The 20,119-nt window shown below is 59.1% G+C and overlaps 2 protein-coding genes across 3 annotated transcripts in view; one reads left to right on the top strand and one right to left on the bottom strand.

Annotated features, from left to right (window-relative positions):
* Positions 1–16,923, top strand: part of CPAMD8 (C3 and PZP like alpha-2-macroglobulin domain containing 8) — a 75,549-nt gene extending 58,626 nt beyond the window's left edge. Inside the window, exons 28-42 of the mRNA XM_079116630.1 lie at positions 256–412; positions 722–796; positions 6,633–6,798; positions 7,967–8,053; positions 8,159–8,295; positions 8,589–8,744; positions 8,819–8,881; positions 9,592–9,809; positions 10,983–11,070; positions 12,068–12,142; positions 12,782–12,887; positions 12,963–13,073; positions 13,881–14,090; positions 14,782–14,920; positions 15,987–16,923. Coding sequence (XP_078972756.1) covers positions 256–412; positions 722–796; positions 6,633–6,798; positions 7,967–8,053; positions 8,159–8,295; positions 8,589–8,744; positions 8,819–8,881; positions 9,592–9,809; positions 10,983–11,070; positions 12,068–12,142; positions 12,782–12,887; positions 12,963–13,073; positions 13,881–14,090; positions 14,782–14,920; positions 15,987–16,008 — 1,810 coding nt within the window. The 3' untranslated portion in view covers positions 16,009–16,923. The remainder of the gene's footprint in view (positions 1–255; positions 413–721; positions 797–6,632; positions 6,799–7,966; positions 8,054–8,158; positions 8,296–8,588; positions 8,745–8,818; positions 8,882–9,591; positions 9,810–10,982; positions 11,071–12,067; positions 12,143–12,781; positions 12,888–12,962; positions 13,074–13,880; positions 14,091–14,781; positions 14,921–15,986) is intronic.
* An 880-nt stretch (positions 16,924–17,803) lies between these two features.
* Positions 17,804–19,671, bottom strand: F2RL3 (F2R like thrombin or trypsin receptor 3; the record flags this gene model as incomplete). Of its 2 annotated transcripts, none has more annotated exons than XM_079114247.1 (2): positions 17,804–19,187; positions 19,546–19,671. In XM_079114247.1, the coding sequence occupies 2 exons, from the start codon at positions 19,669–19,671 to the stop codon at positions 18,159–18,161; spliced, it is 1,155 nt and encodes a 384-aa protein (XP_078970373.1). In that variant the 3' UTR covers positions 17,804–18,158. The 2 variants fall into 2 exon arrangements, with proteins under 2 accessions (XP_078970373.1, XP_078970372.1); XM_079114246.1 differs by having other exon boundaries at positions 17,804–19,240; positions 19,566–19,671.
* Positions 19,672–20,119: the final 448 nt, after the last annotated feature.

The following is a 20,119-nucleotide window of genomic DNA, read 5'->3' as shown; positions in this document are numbered from 1 at the left end:
TAGTGCTGGGCTGAGGGGTTCAGACAGAGGGGGCCCGAGCCCTCGTGAGGCCCCTCTGGGTGCTGGCTCTGAGCCCTCCCTCGTGCATGGAGTGCTCACAGAGGCCTGTGGAGGTGGTGTGGGCCCCTCCCAGCTCACGGATGAGGAAACAGAGCCTCCAGCGGTGCAGGGAGCCTGCTTGCTGTCCCTTGCCCAGCACGTGGAGAGGGGACGTGTTCTGTGACACACCCCCAGCCCCACCTCGTGCTCTTTCAGGCTCACAGCCTTTGTCCTGAAGTCCTTCGCGCAGGCCCGGAGCTTCATATTCATCGACCCCCAGGAGCTGGCAGCTGCCAAGGGCTGGATCATCCAGCAGCAGGGAGCTGATGGAGCCTTCCCCGCGGTGGGCAGGATCCTGAACAAGGACATCCAGGTGAGTGACCTCGCGGCCTGCCCACCCTGTCCTGCTCCTTAGAGCAGGGCGGGAGGAAGCGCAGACTGGAGGCGGGGCTGGGCGGTGGGGGCGTGGCCTGCGCTGGGTGAGGTGTCGGGCCTGAGCAGGGGCCGGGCCTGGGCCCGGTGCTAGAGATGTGAGGAGGGGCGGGGCCCGAGCAGGGCTTAGGCCGGTGTTGGGTGATGGTCAGGGTTATAGAGGGAGGAGGGGCCGTGGTGGAGGCAGGGCTATGGCGGGAGGTGGGTTGTCTCCTTTGGGACAGGGGTGAACCTGTGCGTTCTCTTTCAGGGTGGGATCCACGGCACAGTCCCGCTGACCGCCTACGTGGTGGCTGCTCTCCTGGAGACTGGCACAGTGTCCGAGGTGAGCCCAGGTGGAGTCCTGGGAGACTGGGGACCAGGGGTGGGGTTGGAGGAACAAGCGGGAGGTACCCCCTTATGGCAGGATTTATTTCTTCCTCATTACTTTCCTTTTTACTCATGAATGAGGATCTTTCAAACTTCATAGACTGTGGTCACAGAACATCCACCTTCTAAGCCTGAGCAGAGGAGACCCCTGTGGTAACCATGGGGGCAGAATTGGCACATGCTGGGAGGTATATTAGCTTTTTATCACTATAATGAAATATCTGAGGCAATTCACTTATAAAGAGAAAAGGTTTATTTTGGCTAATGGTTTTGGAGTTCCAGTCCATGATGGGTTGCTTGGGGCCTGTGGTGAGGCAGCGCATCACAGCAGGAACACGTGGTGCAGCAAACTGCTCACCTCTTGAACCAGGAAGCAGAGAGGAAGAGGAAGAGACCAGGATGCTCCCGTCTCCTTTGATGGCATGCCCCCAGTGACCCAGGGACTTCCCTGGGACATCTTGTAAAGGTCCACAGCACCTCTCAATAGCACCACCCTTGTGACCAAGCCTTCAACTCGTGGGCCTTGGGGGACCCTCGTCCAAATCACAGTGGTGGGCAGGGGGGAGTGGTGTCCGGAGGATAAAGACTGCCAGGACTGCCCACAGCTGCCAGCCCCACTTCGGGAAGCCCTTCGGCTAGCTCAGGTTCCTGGCCAGTGGCCCAGGGGCCGACTTCACAGAACTGCATACAGATGTTAGTCTCATGAGTGTTTGGGGTGCGGAGAGGGTCTAGAATGTTCAAGGATGGTGGGTACTGGACCCAGATGGGGCTTAGGTGGTCCAAGGCAATCCAGACTCTACTGACGGGGCTAGGAGACCTTCTGTGTCCTGTGCCCTTGCCAAGGAGGTCCCTGGTCCTGTGTTATGGGATGGATTATGTCCCCTCCTAAATTCGTATGCTGAAGTCCTAAGCTGTCTTAGTTGGGCTGCTATAATAAGAGCGTGGGCTGAGTGGATCAAACCACAGACATTTATTGCTAACGGTTCTAAGGCTGCGAAACCCACGATCAAGGTGCAGGCAGATCAGCTCTTGGCTCAGGTTCTCTTCCCGGTGTGCCTGCCTTCTCACTACATGCACACATGACCTTTCCATAGTATGTGCACATAGATGGAGAATTCTAGCAGCTCTTCTTATAAGGACACTAATCCCATCTTGGGGGCCCCACCTTCATGACTTCATCTAAACCTCACCTCCCGCTATCATTGTACTAGGGGTTCGAGCTTCCGTGTGAATTCTGGGGGACACAAACATTTAATCCATAACATTCCTTATGTCTTCACCAAAAACCTCCCATGGAAGTTTAAAAGACATTGGGTCATCTCTTAAGTGTGCTTTCCTGATGTCCCTGCCAGTGCTTTTGACTGTCACTCCAGCTGAGGTGAGCAGCATGCAGGCCGAGGCACAGTAGCTGCCCTGTCTGCTGGACCCCTTCCTCTCTTTCTTCCTCCCTTTTTTCTGATTTCCTCTTGTGCCTAGGTGTCCAAAGGGGATTGCTTCCAGGATCCTCCCTGGATACCAAAATCCATGAATGTGAAATTCAAGTCTTTTCCATAATTTTATGGACTGCATTGGCAGAGAACCTAGGCACATCTTCACATGTACTTTAAATCATCTCTGTGACATATACTACCTCATACAATGCCTACGTATCAGTTCTTTTGCATGGATTCAGAATATTTCATGGCCTGTGGCAGACTCAAGTTTTGCTTTTTGGGATTTTTTTCTAAATATTTTTTTATTCCTGGTTAGTTGGCTCTATGAATGCAGAACCTGCAGATATGCAGAGCCTGCTGCACTGAGAAAAAGTATTGGGAGGTGAACTTTTGAGGTCTTGCATGTCTGAAAATATTCTTATTCTGTTCCAACACTTGAGTGATAGTTGAGCTGGGTATAGAATTTTCTATTGGAGATTACTTTCCTGTAAGATACAGGATGACATTCCATTATCTTCTGGTTTCCAGTGTTCTGTTGGGAAGTCTGTTGTCATTCTGAGTACTTTTTCTTTGAAAATGGATTTTTCTTTCCCCTGGAAGTTATCAGGTCTTCTCTTTGTCCACAGCAATTTGTGCTTTTACGACACATACTGGGAAAGGAGGATTTTTTTTTTTTTCTGCTTTCTATTCTGGGCATGCAGGGAGCCCTTTTCTATAGGAAATTTACAGGTCCCAATAGGTTCTGTGAAGAAAATAAAAAAGAATCTTGTGGACTGGGGGTGTAACTCTGTGATCAAGCACTTGTCTAGCTTGGGTGAGACTCTAGGTTCCTTTCCAGCATTGTAAAAAATTACACAAGTCAGCCAAAATGGTTAGGGAAGAGCTCTCTGAAGAGTGGTATTTCCCCTTCTGATAAAAAATATAAGCCTTCAGAGGGCTGGTGTTTTTGTCTCTTATTACTGTATATACTCAGCAGCTAGTGTATTGCCTTGGACAGAGAGTGTGTCCCATAAATATTTGTGGAATGGAAGAAAAAGTTGAGACCTAAATGATGAGAAGGGAGTAGCCATGTGAAATATTGGAGAAGACTGTCTCTTGTCAAAGGAGCGCAAGTGCAAAGGTCCTGGGGTGGAACATACTTACCATGAGGAAGAGCAAGGCCAGTGTGGCTGACTGATGTGAGAGGGGGAATGGGAGGAGAAGAGGTCATCAAGACCACAGGCAGATTGCAGCAGGCTTTGCGGGGGTCGCCGAGAAGTTGGAAGTTATTCTAAACGTAGCTTAGAGCATGCTGTGTGAGGTGAGATTTTACGCATCCCATTTAAACAGTATCGAAAGGTGTCCTGTGGACATACCTCCTTCCCACCCTGAGTTCCCCTGTCCTCAGAGGAGTCCGTGGGGCTTGGCTTCATCTGAGATGACATCTACTTTTCTGAGAGGGACAGAGAGAGTGCTTCGTACATGCACAGCTCTTTGCTAGGAATCGATCCTGAAGCTCTCTTCCAGATGCTGTTTCTCATACAGTCCTCCACGGAGCATCCATGAGTGGCTGGTCCCAGGACCCATGCAGAAGTCCTTTCTGCAAAATGGCAGAGTATTTACACGGGACCTGCACACAGATTTTAGATCATCTGTGGATGACTTAGAACACCAACACAATGGACGTGTCACAGAAATAGTTGTTATGTGGTCTTGGTGAGGGAATCATAACGAGAAAAAAGCCTGTACGTGTTCAGGATAGACACCATTTTTTAATGAAATACTTTTGACCCATGGTTGGTCACATCTGAGGCTGTGGAGTTTACGGAAAGGGAGGCCGGCTCACCACGGGCCCTGTTACCCCCGGGCCTTTGCCCAGGTCACTGTGCCTCCTTCCGCTGACATACGGGTGGTTTGCCGACACGGACGCCTAGACGGCAGCTCTGCAGGGAACCTCCTCAGACGCTGGTCGTGCTCTGGACTGTCCTCAGAGTTGAGCCACCTGGCCCTGGGTGAGCACTCAGCAGGCCCTCCACCCCCTCCCCTCCCGAGGACACCCCAGTCCCCACAAAACTCTTTCTCTGCCTTCTCAGGTCCTCCCAACTCTGTTCCCCACCCCCGAGGAAAACTGAGCTCTCCCCAGTCTTCTGGGCCCCGAGTCTCCGAGGTGGCTCCCCTTGGAGGCAGAACCTGCTGTCTTAGTTTCCTTGGGATCCGTAGCAAACGAGGTGGCTCAGAACAACAGGAATCCATTCTGACAGCTTTGAAGCCCGAAGTCTGAACGCGAGGTGCTGGAAGGCCACCCCGACTGAAGGCTCTAGGGAGTGGCTCACTTTGCTTCTTCCAGTTTCTGGTGGCTCTGGACATTCCTTGGCTTGTGGCCACATCATTCCAATGTCTGCCTCCAAGATCACCTCCAAGGCTCCTCTCCCCTCCTTTTTTTTTTTTTTGAAAGATCTTAACGACTTCATTTTATTTGTTCTCCGTAGCTATACATGACAGTAGCGTGTATTTTGATAAATTGCACATACATGGAGTAGAACTTCCCATTCTCGTGATTGAACATGACGTGGAGTTTCACTGTGGTGTATTCGTACGTGAACCTAGGAGAGTGAGGTCCAATCCATTCCACTGTCTTTCCTATTCCCGTCCCCTTTCCCTTCCCTCATTCCCCTCTGTCTAATCCAGGGAACTTTTATTCTTCCCTCCACCCACCCACCCACTTTTGTGTGTTAACATCCTCATATCAGAGAGAACATTTGTCCTTTGGTTTTTTTTGGGGGGGGTTGGCTTATTTCACTTAGCACGATAGTCTCCAATTCCATCCACTTACTGGAAGATGCCATAATTTCATTCTTCTTTAAGGCTGATTAATATTCCATTGTGGGGGCTGGGGAGATAGCTCAGTTGGTAGAGTGTTTGCCTTGTAAGCACAAGGCCCTGGGTTCAATCCCCAGTACCCCCAAAAAAATTCTATTGTGTATATGTACCACATTTTCTTTATCCATTTATCTGTTGAAGGGCTCCTAGGTTGGTTCCATAGCTTAACTATATTCCATAGCTTAACTATATTCCATAGCTTAACTATATTGAATTGAGCTGCTATAAACATTGACATGGCTGTGACACTATATGCTGATTTTAAGTCTGTCTTCTTTCCTTTTAAGGATACTTGTCTTTGGATTTAGGGTCACTCTAATCCAGAATGATCTCATCTCAAGATTCTCAACTATATTTGCACAGACCTTTCCAAATAAGATCACACTGGGCTAAGATGTGGCTCAGTGGCAGAGCACTTACCTAGCATGTGTGAGGTCCTGGGTTTGATCCCCAGCACTGCCAAAAAGAAAACAGAGGCTACCCAAGTAAGATCACATTTCCAGGTGCCAGGGGACATATCTTTTGGGGGGACCATTCAACCCACTGCATCTGCACTGGAATCAGATGAGCTTGGGGCACTGCCCGCCCCCCGCAGAAAAAATTTAAAAAGGCCTCGGTTCCTCTGAGCCTGGTTGTGTACACTTGTTTGTAGATAATGGAGTTCAACAGCAGCAGATGGGCAGGGTGGGCTCCGTCCCCACTTGGTGAGGTTTTCACAGCATCCGGGACCCTAACTGCCCACGTGGCCTGGGGCAACTCCCACGTCAGCATCTCTGCCCCTGAAATGGTGTCGGGCCCAGTGCTGGACTCGTGTGGGTCAGACCTGGCTTCTGCTACTCTGCCCTCTTCCTCCCCACCTCCTGTTTGGGGAGGTACAGCTCACACCCCACCACAGGGACGGTCTGCATGCTTTGTCCTGGGGTAAAGATCAGAAGCGTTGGGAAGTGTTCCTTCTGTGGTTACAGCTTTACTAAAGCAGCGTTATCCTAACCCCGTGGCTTCTACCAGGGGCCACCAGAGCAGCATCTCTGCTCATTTGCTGAGTTGGTTCCTGCTTTAAACAGTCATTCTTTCCCATGAAGTCGAATTATTTGGAACCTCCTCTGAACCAAACCTGTCACTAGGTGATGACTGTGCCCATGTCTTCCAGCGGGTCATAGTCTAGGGGACCTGAGGAGGTCTCTGCAGAGGCACCTCTTGACTCTGGGCCTGGAGTTGGGAGAGGGCCTGGGCTGGGGGTCTTAGAGGCCAGATGTCTTCATGAAGACTTGGCCATGGGTGGGAGCGGGACCGGGTTGCCAGAGCTCTTCCTGCTCCCCTGGAGCGTCTTTGCATCCATCTGGCGCATCCTTGAGCATCCTGCCCAGACTTCATTTGGAAGAAGGGGCTGAGAAGGAAGGAGGTGGGGCTTGACTGCAGGGTCTGCAGGCAGAGGGAGCCACGGATGCAGAGTGAAGGGCCGCGAGCGTCCAGAGCTTCGGGTGTTGCCCCACTCTGCAGGAGGAGAGGGCCGCCATTGCCAAAGCAAGACGCTTCCTGGAGTCCAGGGGGCCCCTGGCCACCGATCCCTACAGCCGCGCACTGACGGCCTACGCGCTGACCCTGCTCCACAGCCCCGCAGCCCCTGAGGCACTGCGCAAGCTCCGCAGCCTCGCCATCATGCAGGGTAGGCGTCCCCTGCCCACCTGCCCCGAGGTCACCGTGTGGGACAGCCCACTCGGAGCCCCCTAGACAGCTCTTGAACCACGTGTGCAACTGGTGAGGCATCCTTTGCTGGCTCCTGACGGCTTCCCACTGGCTCAGTGCCAACCAGCCAGCCACGTGGTGGGGTGAAGTGTTCTGTCCAAGGTCTAACATGCCCGAGCATTTCCCGTGCCTGTGAAGTGGGGCTCTGACCCCTCAGGGAGGGCAGTGTGCAGCGGTCTTGGAGAGAGACTCACCCAAACTTCCTAGAAACTACCCCATCGGGGTCACAGGGAGGGCTGAGGTAGACCCCCACTCTCCCCTCCATGTGGGTGAGCCTCTGGAAGGATGCATTGTCCATCTTTGGGGTGTCATTTCCCAAATGCAAGATGATTGCTCTTTGTGTTCAGGGAGCCCTGGTCATCAAGCCCCCGTTTGTCCAGATGCTCCCAACCAAATCCCTTCTCCCACCCCAGCTCAGTGGTCCTGCCCTCGGCCGCTGCTGCCTCCCCTTCTTTGCTTTGGCATCAGCTGAAGAATTGCTTTCACTGCTTATGGGGAGAGAGGTTCAAATGTAGAATGCTAAAGTCAGCTGATGCATTGTCTCTTTAAGACCTAATGCTTAGGATCAGGGGTGAGGGTAGGAGGTTGGGGGCAGGGCTGGTTCTCTCCAGGTTTGAGGGCCTGACACCTCACAGGAGATCAGAGTCCTTGGAGGACTCCCCCACCTGCAAGAGGGAATGGCCTCCTGGACTATGAGCATTTGGGGCTGCAGCAGTACCCAGCCTGGAGGAAAGCCATTGCTTAGTGATGTCTGCCAGGGCAGGGGATGGAAGCCATCGCTTAGTGATGTCTGCCAGGACAGGGGAAGGAAGCCATCGATTACTGATGTCTTCCCAGGGCTGGGGAAGGTGGCCATTGATTAGTGATGTCTGCCAGGGCACAAGAAGGATTGGGCTGCTTTGTGTTTGAAAATATGAGATGGAGCCCTGAGGCCCTTCCTGTTCAACTGTCTCTCCCTTGGCACCTGTCCCACTGAGGCCTAGTCCCCCAGCATCTCCTCTTCATACCAGGCACACAGACACCCACCATGGGAGGCCAGGCTGAGTGCCGGGTGGGGTTGTGGCTCCTGACTAGCTTTGTCCTTGCAGATGGGGTCACCCACTGGAGCCTGACAGGTTCCCGCAGCGTGGACAAGGACGCATTCCTGAGCTTCGGGGATGGGGTCTCTCAGTCAGGTACCGGCTGTCCCATCCCCGCTGGGCCTGCCTCAGTGGCTGCCTCTGTATCACAGAGACCTGGGTTCCAGGGTTGCAAGTGCCCAGCTGGCTCTTTCGTTGCAGTGGTCTCGGCAGAGGTGGAGATGACCGCCTATGCCCTGCTGACCTACACCCTCCTGGGTGACGTGGCCGCTGCCCTGCCAGTGGTGAAGTGGCTGTCCCAGCAGCGGAACGCACTTGGGGGCTTCTCTTCCACTCAGGTGAGCCAGGCAGGGCCAGTGGAAAGGACTGGGTCTGGGCAGGGTCACTGCAGGGCTCCAGCCTCGGGGTCACAGAACCCAAGAGTGGGTAGGGGTCAAGGGACAGGGGTCCTGGACCCTCCATGGGAGCCCAGCCCCTGCCTCCATGGGGACACCTACTCAACTCTCCTGGGGTCCCGGTCCCACGGGTCTGTACCTGGTTCCGTCTCCATTCCAGCCCTGTCTTTTGTTAGGCTTCCCTGGACGGGGCAGCCGGCCAGCTCCTCCCCGGGCTAACAGTGGTCTCTTCCTAGGACACCTGTGTGGCTCTGCAGGCCTTGGCAGAGTATGCCATCTTGTCCTATGCTGGTGGCACCAACCTCACTGTCTCCTTGGCCTCCACCAACCTGGACTACCAGGAGACCTTCCAGCTGCACAGGGCCAACCAGAAGGTTCTGCGGATGGCAGCGGTGCGTGTTCCCAGAGCTGGGGTGCGAGTCTTGGCAGAGGAGTGGGCAGCCCCTCACGGGTCTTCTCTCTCCAGATCCCCAGCCTCCCTACCGGGCTGTTTGTGAGCGCCAAGGGAGACGGCTGCTGCCTGATGCAGGTGAGGCTGTGGGAGGCTGCGGGCCTCTGGGCTCAAGCTCAGCCTCAGCTCAGGCGTGTGGAAGGACGTGCGAGACTCCAGGGCAGGCTGTCAGCCCCGTGACGCTGCAGCCCGGGTCCCCTCAGATGTAGGGCCTTTGGCGATCCCCCAGGAAAACCCATTTGATCCTCACCCAGTAGATCTGAGCACGGAAGACCCCAGCTGCACACTGTGGGCTTCGGCCAGCGGCACAGGTTAATCCCCCTGCAGTGGCCTCCATGGGGAAGCTCAGCCTGGAGTCCAGCTGGTCCTTGACCCTCAGCTCACCATTCATCACGTTCTGGGATTTACCCCAGACGGGGCTGGGGCAGGGGAGTCCATGAGTTCTGGCTGGTGGTTGGAGAGCAAGTTATCTTCCATGGCCCTTGCTGGCCTCAGCCTTCCCAGCTCTAAATGGGAACCCAGACTCCTCAGAGGACAGGAAGAGAACCCAACGGAGCTGTGAACCCAGCTCTGCACCCAAAGAGCAGAAGCTGGACGGACAGTCGTGCCCACACCCACGTCAGTGGTTCCCAGGCTGGTGGCTAATCATTGTCCTTGGAACTGTCACTGGTATTGGTGTCATAATTTGGGGCACCCCCACCTTCCCAGTCACCCCACTTTCTCTTCCTCCAGCCCATGCCTCTTAGGCAGGGACTGGGTCCTCTAAGCTTGTCCTGTGACACCCCCAGATCGAGGTCACCTACAACGTGCCTGACCCAGTGACCAAGCCTGCATTCCAGTTGCTTGTGAGCCTCGAGGAACTCGAGGCCGAGGGGCCCCTGTCCCCCGTGCCTGCCTCTTCAGCTGAGGCCCCCCGAGGTGGGGAGCGGCGCCTGGCTGAGGATGACGACCCAGCCGCCGACCAGCATCGCCAGGAGTACAAGGTGCTGCTGGAGGTGTGCACTAGGTGAGCTGCTCGCCTGGACACAGGCACCCAGCCCAGGCTGCCCAGGGGGCGCAGCCCCAGCCCAGGCTGCCCAGGGACCTTCTGGCTCCTGTCTCTCACCAGGCAAGTGCTCAGTGATGGTTTTTGACATGAAAGTAAGTAAAGGAGATGTTCTGATTGGATACAACAGACCCAGTGACGATCAGAGTAGCCAGGCGGGGTGGGGACAGCCATATGTGGCTGGCAGACTGGTCCCTGCCTGATACACCAGCTCCAGGGCCCTTGGTTTCTGACCGTGATCCTGGAACCCAACCACAGTGGTCCTCACCCTAAAAGGATGCTCGTTGCTTTGGCGACAAGGATGCTTATTGCCACCACAAAGACCTGGGAGTCTAGAGGAGGATGAGTGGTTGCCGTGGTACCAGTGGCACATCAAGCTGTCCAAGCACCTGCCCTGACCGTAACCCTCGAATGCCCAAGGTCTGTCCGTGTCTTAGAAGTTCCGTCTGGTGAATAAAGACCAGAAGGCTCAAGCCCCCAAGCAGTGGATCCTGGGTCCCTGACCCCCAGCTACAGTTTTCTGTCCCAGCGTGAGACTCAGGATGCAGGGGAAGGGGAGGCTGTTGGGTGTGATCCAGCTGGCCACTTCAGCCCTGCTGGGGATGCCTTGGTTCCTCCCGAGGTTAGAAACCTCACTGTGCGCCACGCTGATTCAGGCTGGCCTCGCCCCCACCCCGGGGGCTGTGGCACCTGTTCCCTCTGGTTCACAGCCTGCAGTTTCCATTCTGGTCAGCCTCCCCTTCCTTGTCCCCAACACCAAGATTCCAGCTACCCCATCCAAGCCATAGAAGGAGAAGGTGAGGGTGGGAGCGAGGGGGTGCCTTGCCTGGGTCCCCTGTGGAGGAGGCGAGGTCCAGCACCTGGGCTCTGGCTGCCCCATGGAACCACCTCCCAAGTAGGGCTCCCTGCTGTTTCCCAGGCTGAGGCACAGGGTGGGGTGTCCCCCTTCAAGAGACTTGGATGAGGCTCTTTCCTTGTGGCCTTGGCCTCCTGGCTGTGGAACAGGCTGACAGAACTGGCACAAAGGGCCTGCTGGCCGGGCCCAGGGTGGACTTCAGGGGACAAGGGGACCATGAATTCCACCTAGGGGCTTGAGTTCAGGCCCGCAGCCCTGCCCTCTCCTCTCCTTGGAAGGTGGCTGCACACGGGGTCTTCCAACATGGCTGTCCTCGAGGTGCCTCTGCTGTCGGGCTTTCGGGCTGACATTGAGAGCCTGGAGCAGGTAAGGCCAGGAGGCCAGGTAGGTGGCCGGGGGCCTCTGAGCAGCGAGTGGGCAGGGCCTGAGCCCCAGGGGGCACATTGGCTGGTAGCTCAAGCCTCTCATACAGCACTGCAGTCATCATCTTGACTTTCTGTTTTTGTTTGTTTATTTTGCTTCTCTGGGCAAAGATGGTCACCTGCCTCCTGAGGGACAGTGGAGCAGAGTGGGGCTCTTCCTACAGGCAGATCTCCCCTTGGACCGCCCTAACTTTAGCAAAGATGTGGCCGGAGTGGAGTGCCGGGGTTTCTGAGACTGGCCGCCATCCTCGAGACAGACCAGCCTCACGTTGCTGTTTTGCAGGGGAAGGAAGAAGGGCGTAGGGAGCTAGCTGTCATGCCTGAGGCCACAGCTGAGCCTCAGGGGAGGGCTTGGGGAAGAGCAGCAAGAAGCAAGGACTCCTGGGGTCAGCGGAGCTTTGCAGTGTGGGAGAGGAAGATGGGGAAGGCGGTGGGGCGCAGAGGAAGAACTTCGTGGATGGCGGGGGCAGGTAGCTCAGAGACCTGGGCATGTCGGCGGGGTGTCAGTCAACCACTGAAAAGACAACCCCGACCGAGGGGGCAGGTTGCGTGGTACAGGTGAGGCAGGAGGAGGTAGCAGGGACCAGGCAGTGCATCACACACCAGAGAGACCTGGGCGAGCCAAGGCTGAATTAGGGGAGGCTGGAGGGAGGAGAGGCTGGTGCTCTGGGCAAAGGTACTCAGTCTACAATCCCCTCTCCTGAGTTCTAAGGGGCTGCCATGGCCTGGGGGGCCTTGACCATCAACCCCAGGCCTAGCCAGGCCCACCTAGACCCTGGCCTATGAGGGCTTGCTGGATGGCCATGGGCAGACCCCCAAATATCTCAGAGCTTTGGCTTCCTGCCTCTGGCTGACCAATGAGGGCCTCGAGATCAGGAAGAAGTGATCAGTGAGGGGCGGAGGGGCCGCCAGGATGGACCTGCTTCTCTCTTGCTTGACAGCTGCTGCTTGACAGACACGTCGGGATGAAGAGGTACGAGGTGGCCGGACGCAGGGTTCTCTTCTATTTTGATGAGGTACGGCCAGCTGGAGTCATGGAAGAGGCTTCCAGGTCGAGCAACTCTCTCATGCCCTCAAAGACACACGGGCGGGAGAGTTGCAGGCAGAGCTGGTGCTGCCGATGGCTCTGTGCCCGATGGATGGATCTTGGTGGAAAAGTGGGGAGGGGAGCAGCGGAATATTGTTCTTTTATAAACAGGAATGAAGCATTGATCCATGCTGTGGCAAAGAAACCAGACACCAAGGCCCCTCGTGTATGATTCTTTTGACATCCTAGTGTCCAGAACAGGCGAATCATAGAGACTGATCAGTGGCTGCCAGGGGCTGGGGGAGGGGAACAGGTAGTGACTGCCGATGGGGGGTTTCCTGTCGGGGGATAGAAGCATGCGGGAGACCCGAGTACAGCAGGGCAAACACACCATGCACGTGCACACAAGAGAGCCAGGGGGCTGAGGCCACAAGGCTCCCGCGGAGACTTTTCTCCAGATGGGATGGACCCACAGAACTGAAGATGGGCTTAGGTTTGCGTGCCTCCTAGGTACCCCGAAATCAGTTCTGGACCCACGTTCGAGGCATCCCAGAGCATAACAGGCTGAGCTGAGCCCCCTGGGCCTGGTGGTGCTAGCAGGGCCTGAGCTTGCCTGCTGTCTCCGCAGATCCCCAGCCAGTGCCTGACGTGCGTGAGGTTCCAGGCGCTCCGTGAGTACGTCGTGGGCAGGACATCGGCGCTGCCAGTCTCCGTGTATGACTACTACGAGCCTGGTAGGCCGGCGCCCACCCGCGCCCCCTGCCTGCCCCTCGTCCTACCTTTTTCACCAGTCATCCTTCGTCTCGCAGCCTTCCAGGCCACGCGCTTCTACAACGTCAGCGCGCGCAGCCCACTTGCCCGGGAGCTGTGCGCGGGACCCGCGTGCAACGAGGTGGAGCGCACCCCAGCCCAGGGTCGCGGTGAGTCCGCGGGGCCACTGTCGCCCCACCACTGACCTCCTACCACCCTGCCCCACCCCCGCGGGCTCCCGGAAAGGCGTCTTCTTGAGATCAGAGAAAGAGGGGTCGTCAGATACAGAAGGGGACTGCACAGTGAAGTCCGGGGGACGCAGCACAGTGGCCAGCCCGCGCAGTGCGGGTGCAGGGCCGCCGGGCTGAGCTGGGTGGGGCTGCCTTGTGAGGGGCGGGGCGGAGCGGGGCTTAGAGGAGCGCGAAGGGGCGTGGCAGGGCGGGGTTTAGAGGAGGGCGAGCGTGAAGGGGGCGGGGTGGGAACGAGCACCGTGCGGAGCTGAACCCATTGGTGGACGCGCACCGTGTGCCTTTGTCACCTTTCTCACCCGAAGTCTGTAGGTTTTCGTGCGTGGCGCAGAGTGGCCGCAGCAAAAGGCTGAGTCGGGCTGAGTCTCTTAGGGCAACTATTTTTAAATTTCCAAACTGCTTTTAGAATGAATTGATTGTTTTTAACTTAGGCGTTTAAAAAAATATGCGTATATATGTATATATGTGTATATATATATATATACACACACACACACACATAATATATATATATATATGCATATTTTTTTAAGTACTAGGCAGACACCTGCATGAAATTCCACTGCGTCGGGGCTCAGGATCGCCCACTAAGTGTCGCATTCCCTTTCCCACCCTATGGGAGGAGTGGTCCTGGCTCCAGGGACTTTTCCCTCACTCCAGGCCTGGAAGTTAGTGCAGTCAAGGTTTGGGTTGGGTCCACCGCCTAGCAGACCCTACCTCGTCCCCCAGGCTGGTCCCCCAGCGAGCTGGGCCCCATGGTGGCCCCTGAGGAGGGGGAGGCGATTGCGCGCTGCGGCTGCGCTCGGGACTGTGGCGCCCGCGTGCACCCTGTGTGCGGCTCCGATGGCATCCTCTACGCCAGCGCCTGCCACCTGCGGGAAGCTGCCTGCCGCCGGCGCACGCGCCTGGAACCCGCGCCCCCGGGTCTCTGCGCCCTCGGTGAGGACTCCACTCCAGCCCGGAACTGGGGCCCCACCTCGGGCCCCACCCGTTGGCGTCGGCCTTCCTCTTCTCCCGCCCTGGCCCCTTCGTCTGTCTTCTGGCTCTTCTCTCCCCTCTCTTCACTTCCCGGTTCTGGTGGCCACTGCAGGCCTGCGCCGCCCTGCGGTGTCCTCGCGTGCCACTCACCCGCCCACGGGCGCCCGGGTTGGCGTCAGCTTTCGTCTCTGCCCCGCACCTCCTCCTCCCGCTTCCGGTCTTTCTGTGACTCAGTCCCACCTCACTCCACCTTGGCCATCAGGCAGCCACCGGGTTCCGCCCTGCAGGCTCCCCCTCCTCTGACTGCTCCCCTGCCCCAGTTCCTTCTGCCCATCTTTTGACCCTTCACACCTCCCTCTCCCTCTTCACCTTTCATTCTGGGTGGACGCCCTTGTCCCTTAGGCTGGCTGGCCGCCCATGGTTTCTGCACCCCCATCTCTGAACCTGTCTTGCTGAGTCCCTCCTCATCTTCACTCCATCTTTGAGTCTTCTGCACTCCCTCCCCACATCTGACACTGGGTGTCCCCTACCCTGGTCTAGGGACTTCTCTCTGTCGCTCCTCCTCTTCCCTCAGCCTGAGTCCCTCTGGACTGCCAGCAGCCCCCTGTCCCTTCCTGCAGCACCTCCTGGACCTAGTCTCCCTTCCTTCCAGAGCATCAGCCACCGGCCTCCCACGGTGACGACCCAGCCCTACTGGACCCTGGACGCCCACAGCAGGGCGTGAGGCTGAGCGTGCCTGGCCTCGAAGCCCTGCACTGGGCCCCGGAGCCTGAGGGGGAGGCCGAGGAGAGGTGACCGTGGACCCACCCCGTGCAGGCAGGAGGGACCCCAATTAAGGGATCACCCCACAAGTTTCTGGGGGTGGTGGAGGGGATCCATTCTTCCCTACACTGCACCTGCCCAACATAGTCAGACCCCAGTCCCAGGTGTGGGAAGGGAGGTGCGGGGAGCAGGCATGGCGTGCCAGTGACACTCAGGAGGGGCTAGAGTCGGGGTTAGAGGCTGCAGTTCAGTGGTAGGGCCCGAGCCTCGTATGCGCAGGGACACTTCGTTGTTCCATTTAAGTTTGGGGGTTTGGGGTAGGTGTCCTGTATGTGGGACGCTGGGACGTGATGGGTGTAATAGTTATTGAGAGGCCTGTCAGTATTTGCTCTGCGTCTCACCTCTTCCGTGCCTCTTTTCAGTTAGTCAGGTACTTTTCAGAATTTTCATGTTAGCTTAGCCTTTGTCTTTAGCATTCTTGTTTTTTTGTAGGGCTGGAGTTGTCTCAGTGGCACTTGCCTAGTGTGCACAAGACCCTGTTTCATAACTAGCAACACACATGCACACACACGCACACATACACACACACACTCAATAACACACTCACACACACTTACACACACTCAATAACACACTCACACTCACACACGCACACACGCGCACTCACATATACACACGCACACACGCGTGTGCGCACACACACACACACCGGGTGAGGGGCAGAGGAGGGAGGGAGGGAGAAAGAACAGGCAAGGAAGGAAGAAGGAAACAAGGAGCAGCCATCCTGGGAATCGCAGCACATCCTTAAACGTTCTGCGTGTACTTGGCGTTAGTGTCGCCTAAAGCACAGGCACTTTGGAGTCACAGTGTCCACCGCCATCCGTTTGCCGTCCCTAACCAGCCCTTGTGCTAACGTAGGGCTTTGAGCCCCTGCAGCCGCCCCTCTGGAGAGCTGTTTGGTTTGCCCCGAGGGCAGGGTCTGCAGGTGCTGTGCTGGTGACCTGGCCTCTGGCCTCCACTGAGGAGCCCCTGGGGCAGGCGTGGGAGGGGCAGAGCCTGGCGGCCCCACAGGCTTTTCTCCTCCTCTCTGGTCAGTCAGAGCGGGTTCTCTTCCTAACGGCCACCACGCTCGAAGCAGGACGACGTGATCCCACCCCAGGTGACCCCTGCCTCTAGATGTCTGATGAACAGGATGACAGAAACCTGCCCCGCCCTGGGACCACAGGCAGTGGGCCCGGCAGGGGAGAGCCAGCCCTGCCTCCGCGGCTGGAGGACGTCCAGGCGCCCCACTCCCAGCTCCAGGGTTGGGGCCTCAGCAGCTTCCACAGCCTGACGTTCGTCGCCCTGGAGAAGGGACATCTGTGTGGGAGGTGTCGTGGCCCCAGACGCTTCTCTGAGAAGATGCTCTGACCCAGCCCAGCGAGGAGGACAGCATCCCCATCCCTGTCCGTAACCTTGAGACGAAACCAGACACCTTTCTCTAAAACACAACACCCTGGACTCTGGGCTGTCAGGCCACTGAGCCACTGGACAAGGACCTCAAGTTGTCGGGACTGTGGCTGCCCCTTCCCTCTGCTCTGGCCCCAAGAGACCGTGAGAGTGCGTCCTGGACAGCAGAGGGCGCTGTGGCCCCGGCTCCTGGAAGCGCACTTTGCCTCCTGGGCTGGGCGACCCCGGGCCTCCGCGGCCAGTCTCCCCAGCCCTGGCACCCAGGGTCGGGTCCTGTCCCAGCAGCTCTGAGGGAACCCCAGCCCCGGGATGGAGGCTGTGTCCTTCTGGGACCCTCCAGCTGCCCCGCACCCTGACCATCTTCCTCTTCCTCTGGTGGCCTCAGTCCTGGTATCTGTTCCCCACGTGCCTCTTCAAGGTGGTATTTATTTCAGCCACCATTTCTCTGATCAAGGGGCCCGGCACAGACCCCTCCCTGGTCGAAGGGCTCCGGCCTGTGGGGTCCTCACCTGCCAGCCCACGAGGGACAGGCCGCAGGACTTCACCCCCAGGCTGAAGCCTGTCCCACTCACTGTAGGGGTTGTTGATAAAAATAAAAGCTATTTCCAGACTCCGAGGTGGTTTTCAGCCTCCTGCAGGAAGTGGGGGTCAGCGCCGAGGGTACAGCCCTGTCCACACCCGGGGCCCGCAGCCGGCCACACAGCGGCTGGCCTTCCAGAGCGGACGCTGGGGGAGGGTTGTGGGGATTGTCAGGAGGTGTGGGGCACTTGGCACCCAGCTTTCCCCAGCGGTGACCATGGGCAGGCGTGACCAGCTGCCCAAAGCCAGGCTGCTCAGTTGGCTCCAGTGGGGCTCCCCACAGTCCCTGAGCTGCCAGCGTGGGGGGCCAGTGGAGGCGTAGACCAGGGACCACGGACCCCTCACGCACACACCTGCCATCCTTGACTGGCACGGTGTGGCCGAGGGTCCTCCGACAGCTCAGGGTAGCTGGAGCCCCTGCCACCGAGCACATGGCCACCCTCCAGTGGCTCCATCTTGTCGCTCTCTGGAGGGAGGTCCTTGGTCGCCGTGGTGACGGCAGGAGGTGAGCCTTGCTGGTGGTGGGTTCTAGAACATCAGGGATCCGGGGAGCGGAGGGTGCACCCCACACCCATGGTTCAGGGGCTGTGCCACCCAGAGCTGGGCCTCCGGGGACAAGGACAACTACGCAGGCCCTGAGCCATGGGGGCCCAGCGCCGGCAGCTGGCGCTGGCCTCCTCCCAGGCCTGGGGGCCCCAGCCTCCGACTCACCCCTGCCTCCCATGTGAGGAGCCTGTCGACTCGGTGCCACCCGGGAGCTGAGCTGGGCAGCGGCTGGGCCCGGAGGTCTGCACCTGGCCTCCGCGGCCCTGCAGCCTCCACGGCCCTGCAGCTGCTGGAAGACGCACCTCAAACCAAGTGGCTTAAGACAAAACAAGGCGCATTTATTGTCTGGGTTTTGGGGGCCAGAAACCCAGGAGCAGCGCTCTGGGAGGCTGGTTCCTCCCGAGCAGAGGCCCCTCCGCCCGCGGGCTCCTGGTTCCCGGGCCTCGTCACTCCAGCCCGCCTCCTCCACAGGGCCGCTCCCCACATCTCTGTCCTCTCCTCTTTATGGACAGACACCGGTCACCAGGCAGAGGATCCAACCCTCCTCCAAGGTGACCTTGTCTTAACTAAGGACAGTGACACGACCCTGTCTCCAATAAGGCCATGCCCAGGTCCTGGAAGGACGTGAGTTTGGGGGAAAGACCCTCCTCAACCCAAGGTGGCCCCTTCCCCTTGGCCACCCTCCCAAGCCTGTCACAGAAGCGAGGAGGAGCGGGTGGCTGTCCCGGGGCCGCCTGGCTCCCCGGAGGCCTTGGAGGCGGTGGTGGCCCCGGGTGGCCGGCGGAAGAGCCCGGTGCGCACCTTGTCCCTGAACTCGGCGGACACATAGTAGTACAGGAAGGGGTCCACGCAGCTGTTGAGCGTGCTGAGTGCCAGGCTGGGCACGTAGGCGGCGTAGAGGTCTCCCCAGGCCCCCGGGCTTGGGTTCGAGTAGTGCAGCAGCAGCAGCACGTTGCTGGGCGCGAAGAAGGCCAGGGCCGAGGCCAGCACCAGGGAGGTCAGCCTCAGCGCATGGCCGTAGCGCCGGCCACCGGCTGCCAGTGCGCGCAGGGTGGCCCCGTAGCACAGCAGCATGGCCAGCAGCGGCAGAAAGCAGCCCAGCAGCGCCAGGCAGGTGAAGGCTGGCCGCCAGTAGGAGGCCTGGGCGCCCAGGGGCAGCGCGTCGTGACAGAGCACCCGGTCCGAGCCCGCCAGCTGGAAGGTCTGCCGCTGCAGGGTCAGCGGCAGCGCCAGGGCGGCCGCTGAGAGCCAGGCGGCCAGGCAGAGCCCTGCGGCCAGGCGGTGGCCGCGCAGGGTGCGGGCCCGCAGAGGATGCACCAGCGCCAGGTAGCGGTCCAGACTGATGGCGGCCAGCAGCAGCACAGAGCCGTACATGTGGCCGTAGAGGGCCGCTGTGGCTGCACGGCAGGCGGCCTCGCCGAAGGGCCAGCGCTGGCCGTGCAGGTGGTAGGCCAGGCGCGGCGGCAGCACCAGGGCCAGCAGCAGGTCGGCGGCCGCCAGGTTCACGAGCAGCATGGTGGAGGGCAGCCGCGGCACCCGCGTGGCCAGCACCCACAGGGCCAGTCCGTTGGCGGGCAGCCCCACCACCAGGACCAGCCCGTAGAGGGCAGGCACCAGCCTGGTGGGCACCCAGCCCAGCAGCAGCGCCCGGGAGCTGTCTGGGAGCTGCAGGGAGCTGCTGTCGTTGGGGCAGGGCTGGCCTGGGAAGCCACGGGGGTGAGGCTGGGTGGGCGGTGTCACCTCCCTGGACCCGGGCAAGGACCCCAGCGGGCCTCCTGGGGAGAGAGGCCGTGTCAGGGGACCCGGGCTGCCCCCCTGCCCTGACTGCAGGGAGTCCCGAGGGGCCCCTCTGCCCTGGAAGGCCCTGGCCGCTGGTGCTGGGGCGCCAGCATGTTCCCGCCCGGCTCTCAGGAACCCGGGTGGCGGGAGAGCAGGACGATGACATGGACAAATAGCCTGGCTGGCGGGGTGGAGGCCAGGAGGCTGGAGCAGAGGGCGGGACCGGGCGAGAGCACCCCGCACTGCCCACCTCCCTCTGGCCCCGGGGCCAGCTCTGTCTCAGGGACCCCACCTCCCGGGCCCTGGGGCTGGGTCCCTCACCACTGCCGGCTCCTGTGCTGTCGCTCTCGTCGTAGACGCTGGGGGTCTGGGCGTCGCCCACCAGGCCGAGCCCCAGCACCAGGGGCCACAGCAGCAGCCCCCGCATGCTGCCGCGGGGTCGGCTCCAACAGCTCTGGCCGCCGCCTGGGCTTCCTGCCTGCGGAGCCCCCGCCCCAGCTTCCGGAGGCTGGTGGAGGAGCCGCCGAGGCCGCGGGGAGATAAGCGGGACAGCGTGGCCGCCCCGCAGGCCCCGGGGCCCAGTGCTCCCCACCGGCCCGTGGGAGGCCTGGGCATGGCTCGGGGGGCCGGCAGGCTCAGGTCACTGTCCCACGGGACATCTCACGGGCAGACAGAGCGGGGGTCCTGGACTGCCGCCCTGGGGAAGCATCTGTGGGCTAAGTGGCTACTTCCTGCCAGCCAGTCACGTCCGCAGCTCTTGTTCTGGTGACAGACTGGCCCTCCACATCCCTACCGCATCAGGGTACTCGGTCCTTCCTGAAGCCCCCCATTTCCTGCCTGTGGTGGGCAAGACAAGGGCCTGGCCTCCCTGCCCG

The sequence above is a fragment of the Sciurus vulgaris genome (genome assembly GCF_902686455.1).
Source record: "Sciurus vulgaris genome assembly, chromosome: 16".
Lineage (NCBI taxonomy): Eukaryota > Metazoa > Chordata > Mammalia > Rodentia > Sciuridae > Sciurus > Sciurus vulgaris.
The sequence above is the reverse complement of the archived record's forward strand: the minus strand, read 5'-3'. Positions and strand labels throughout refer to the sequence as shown.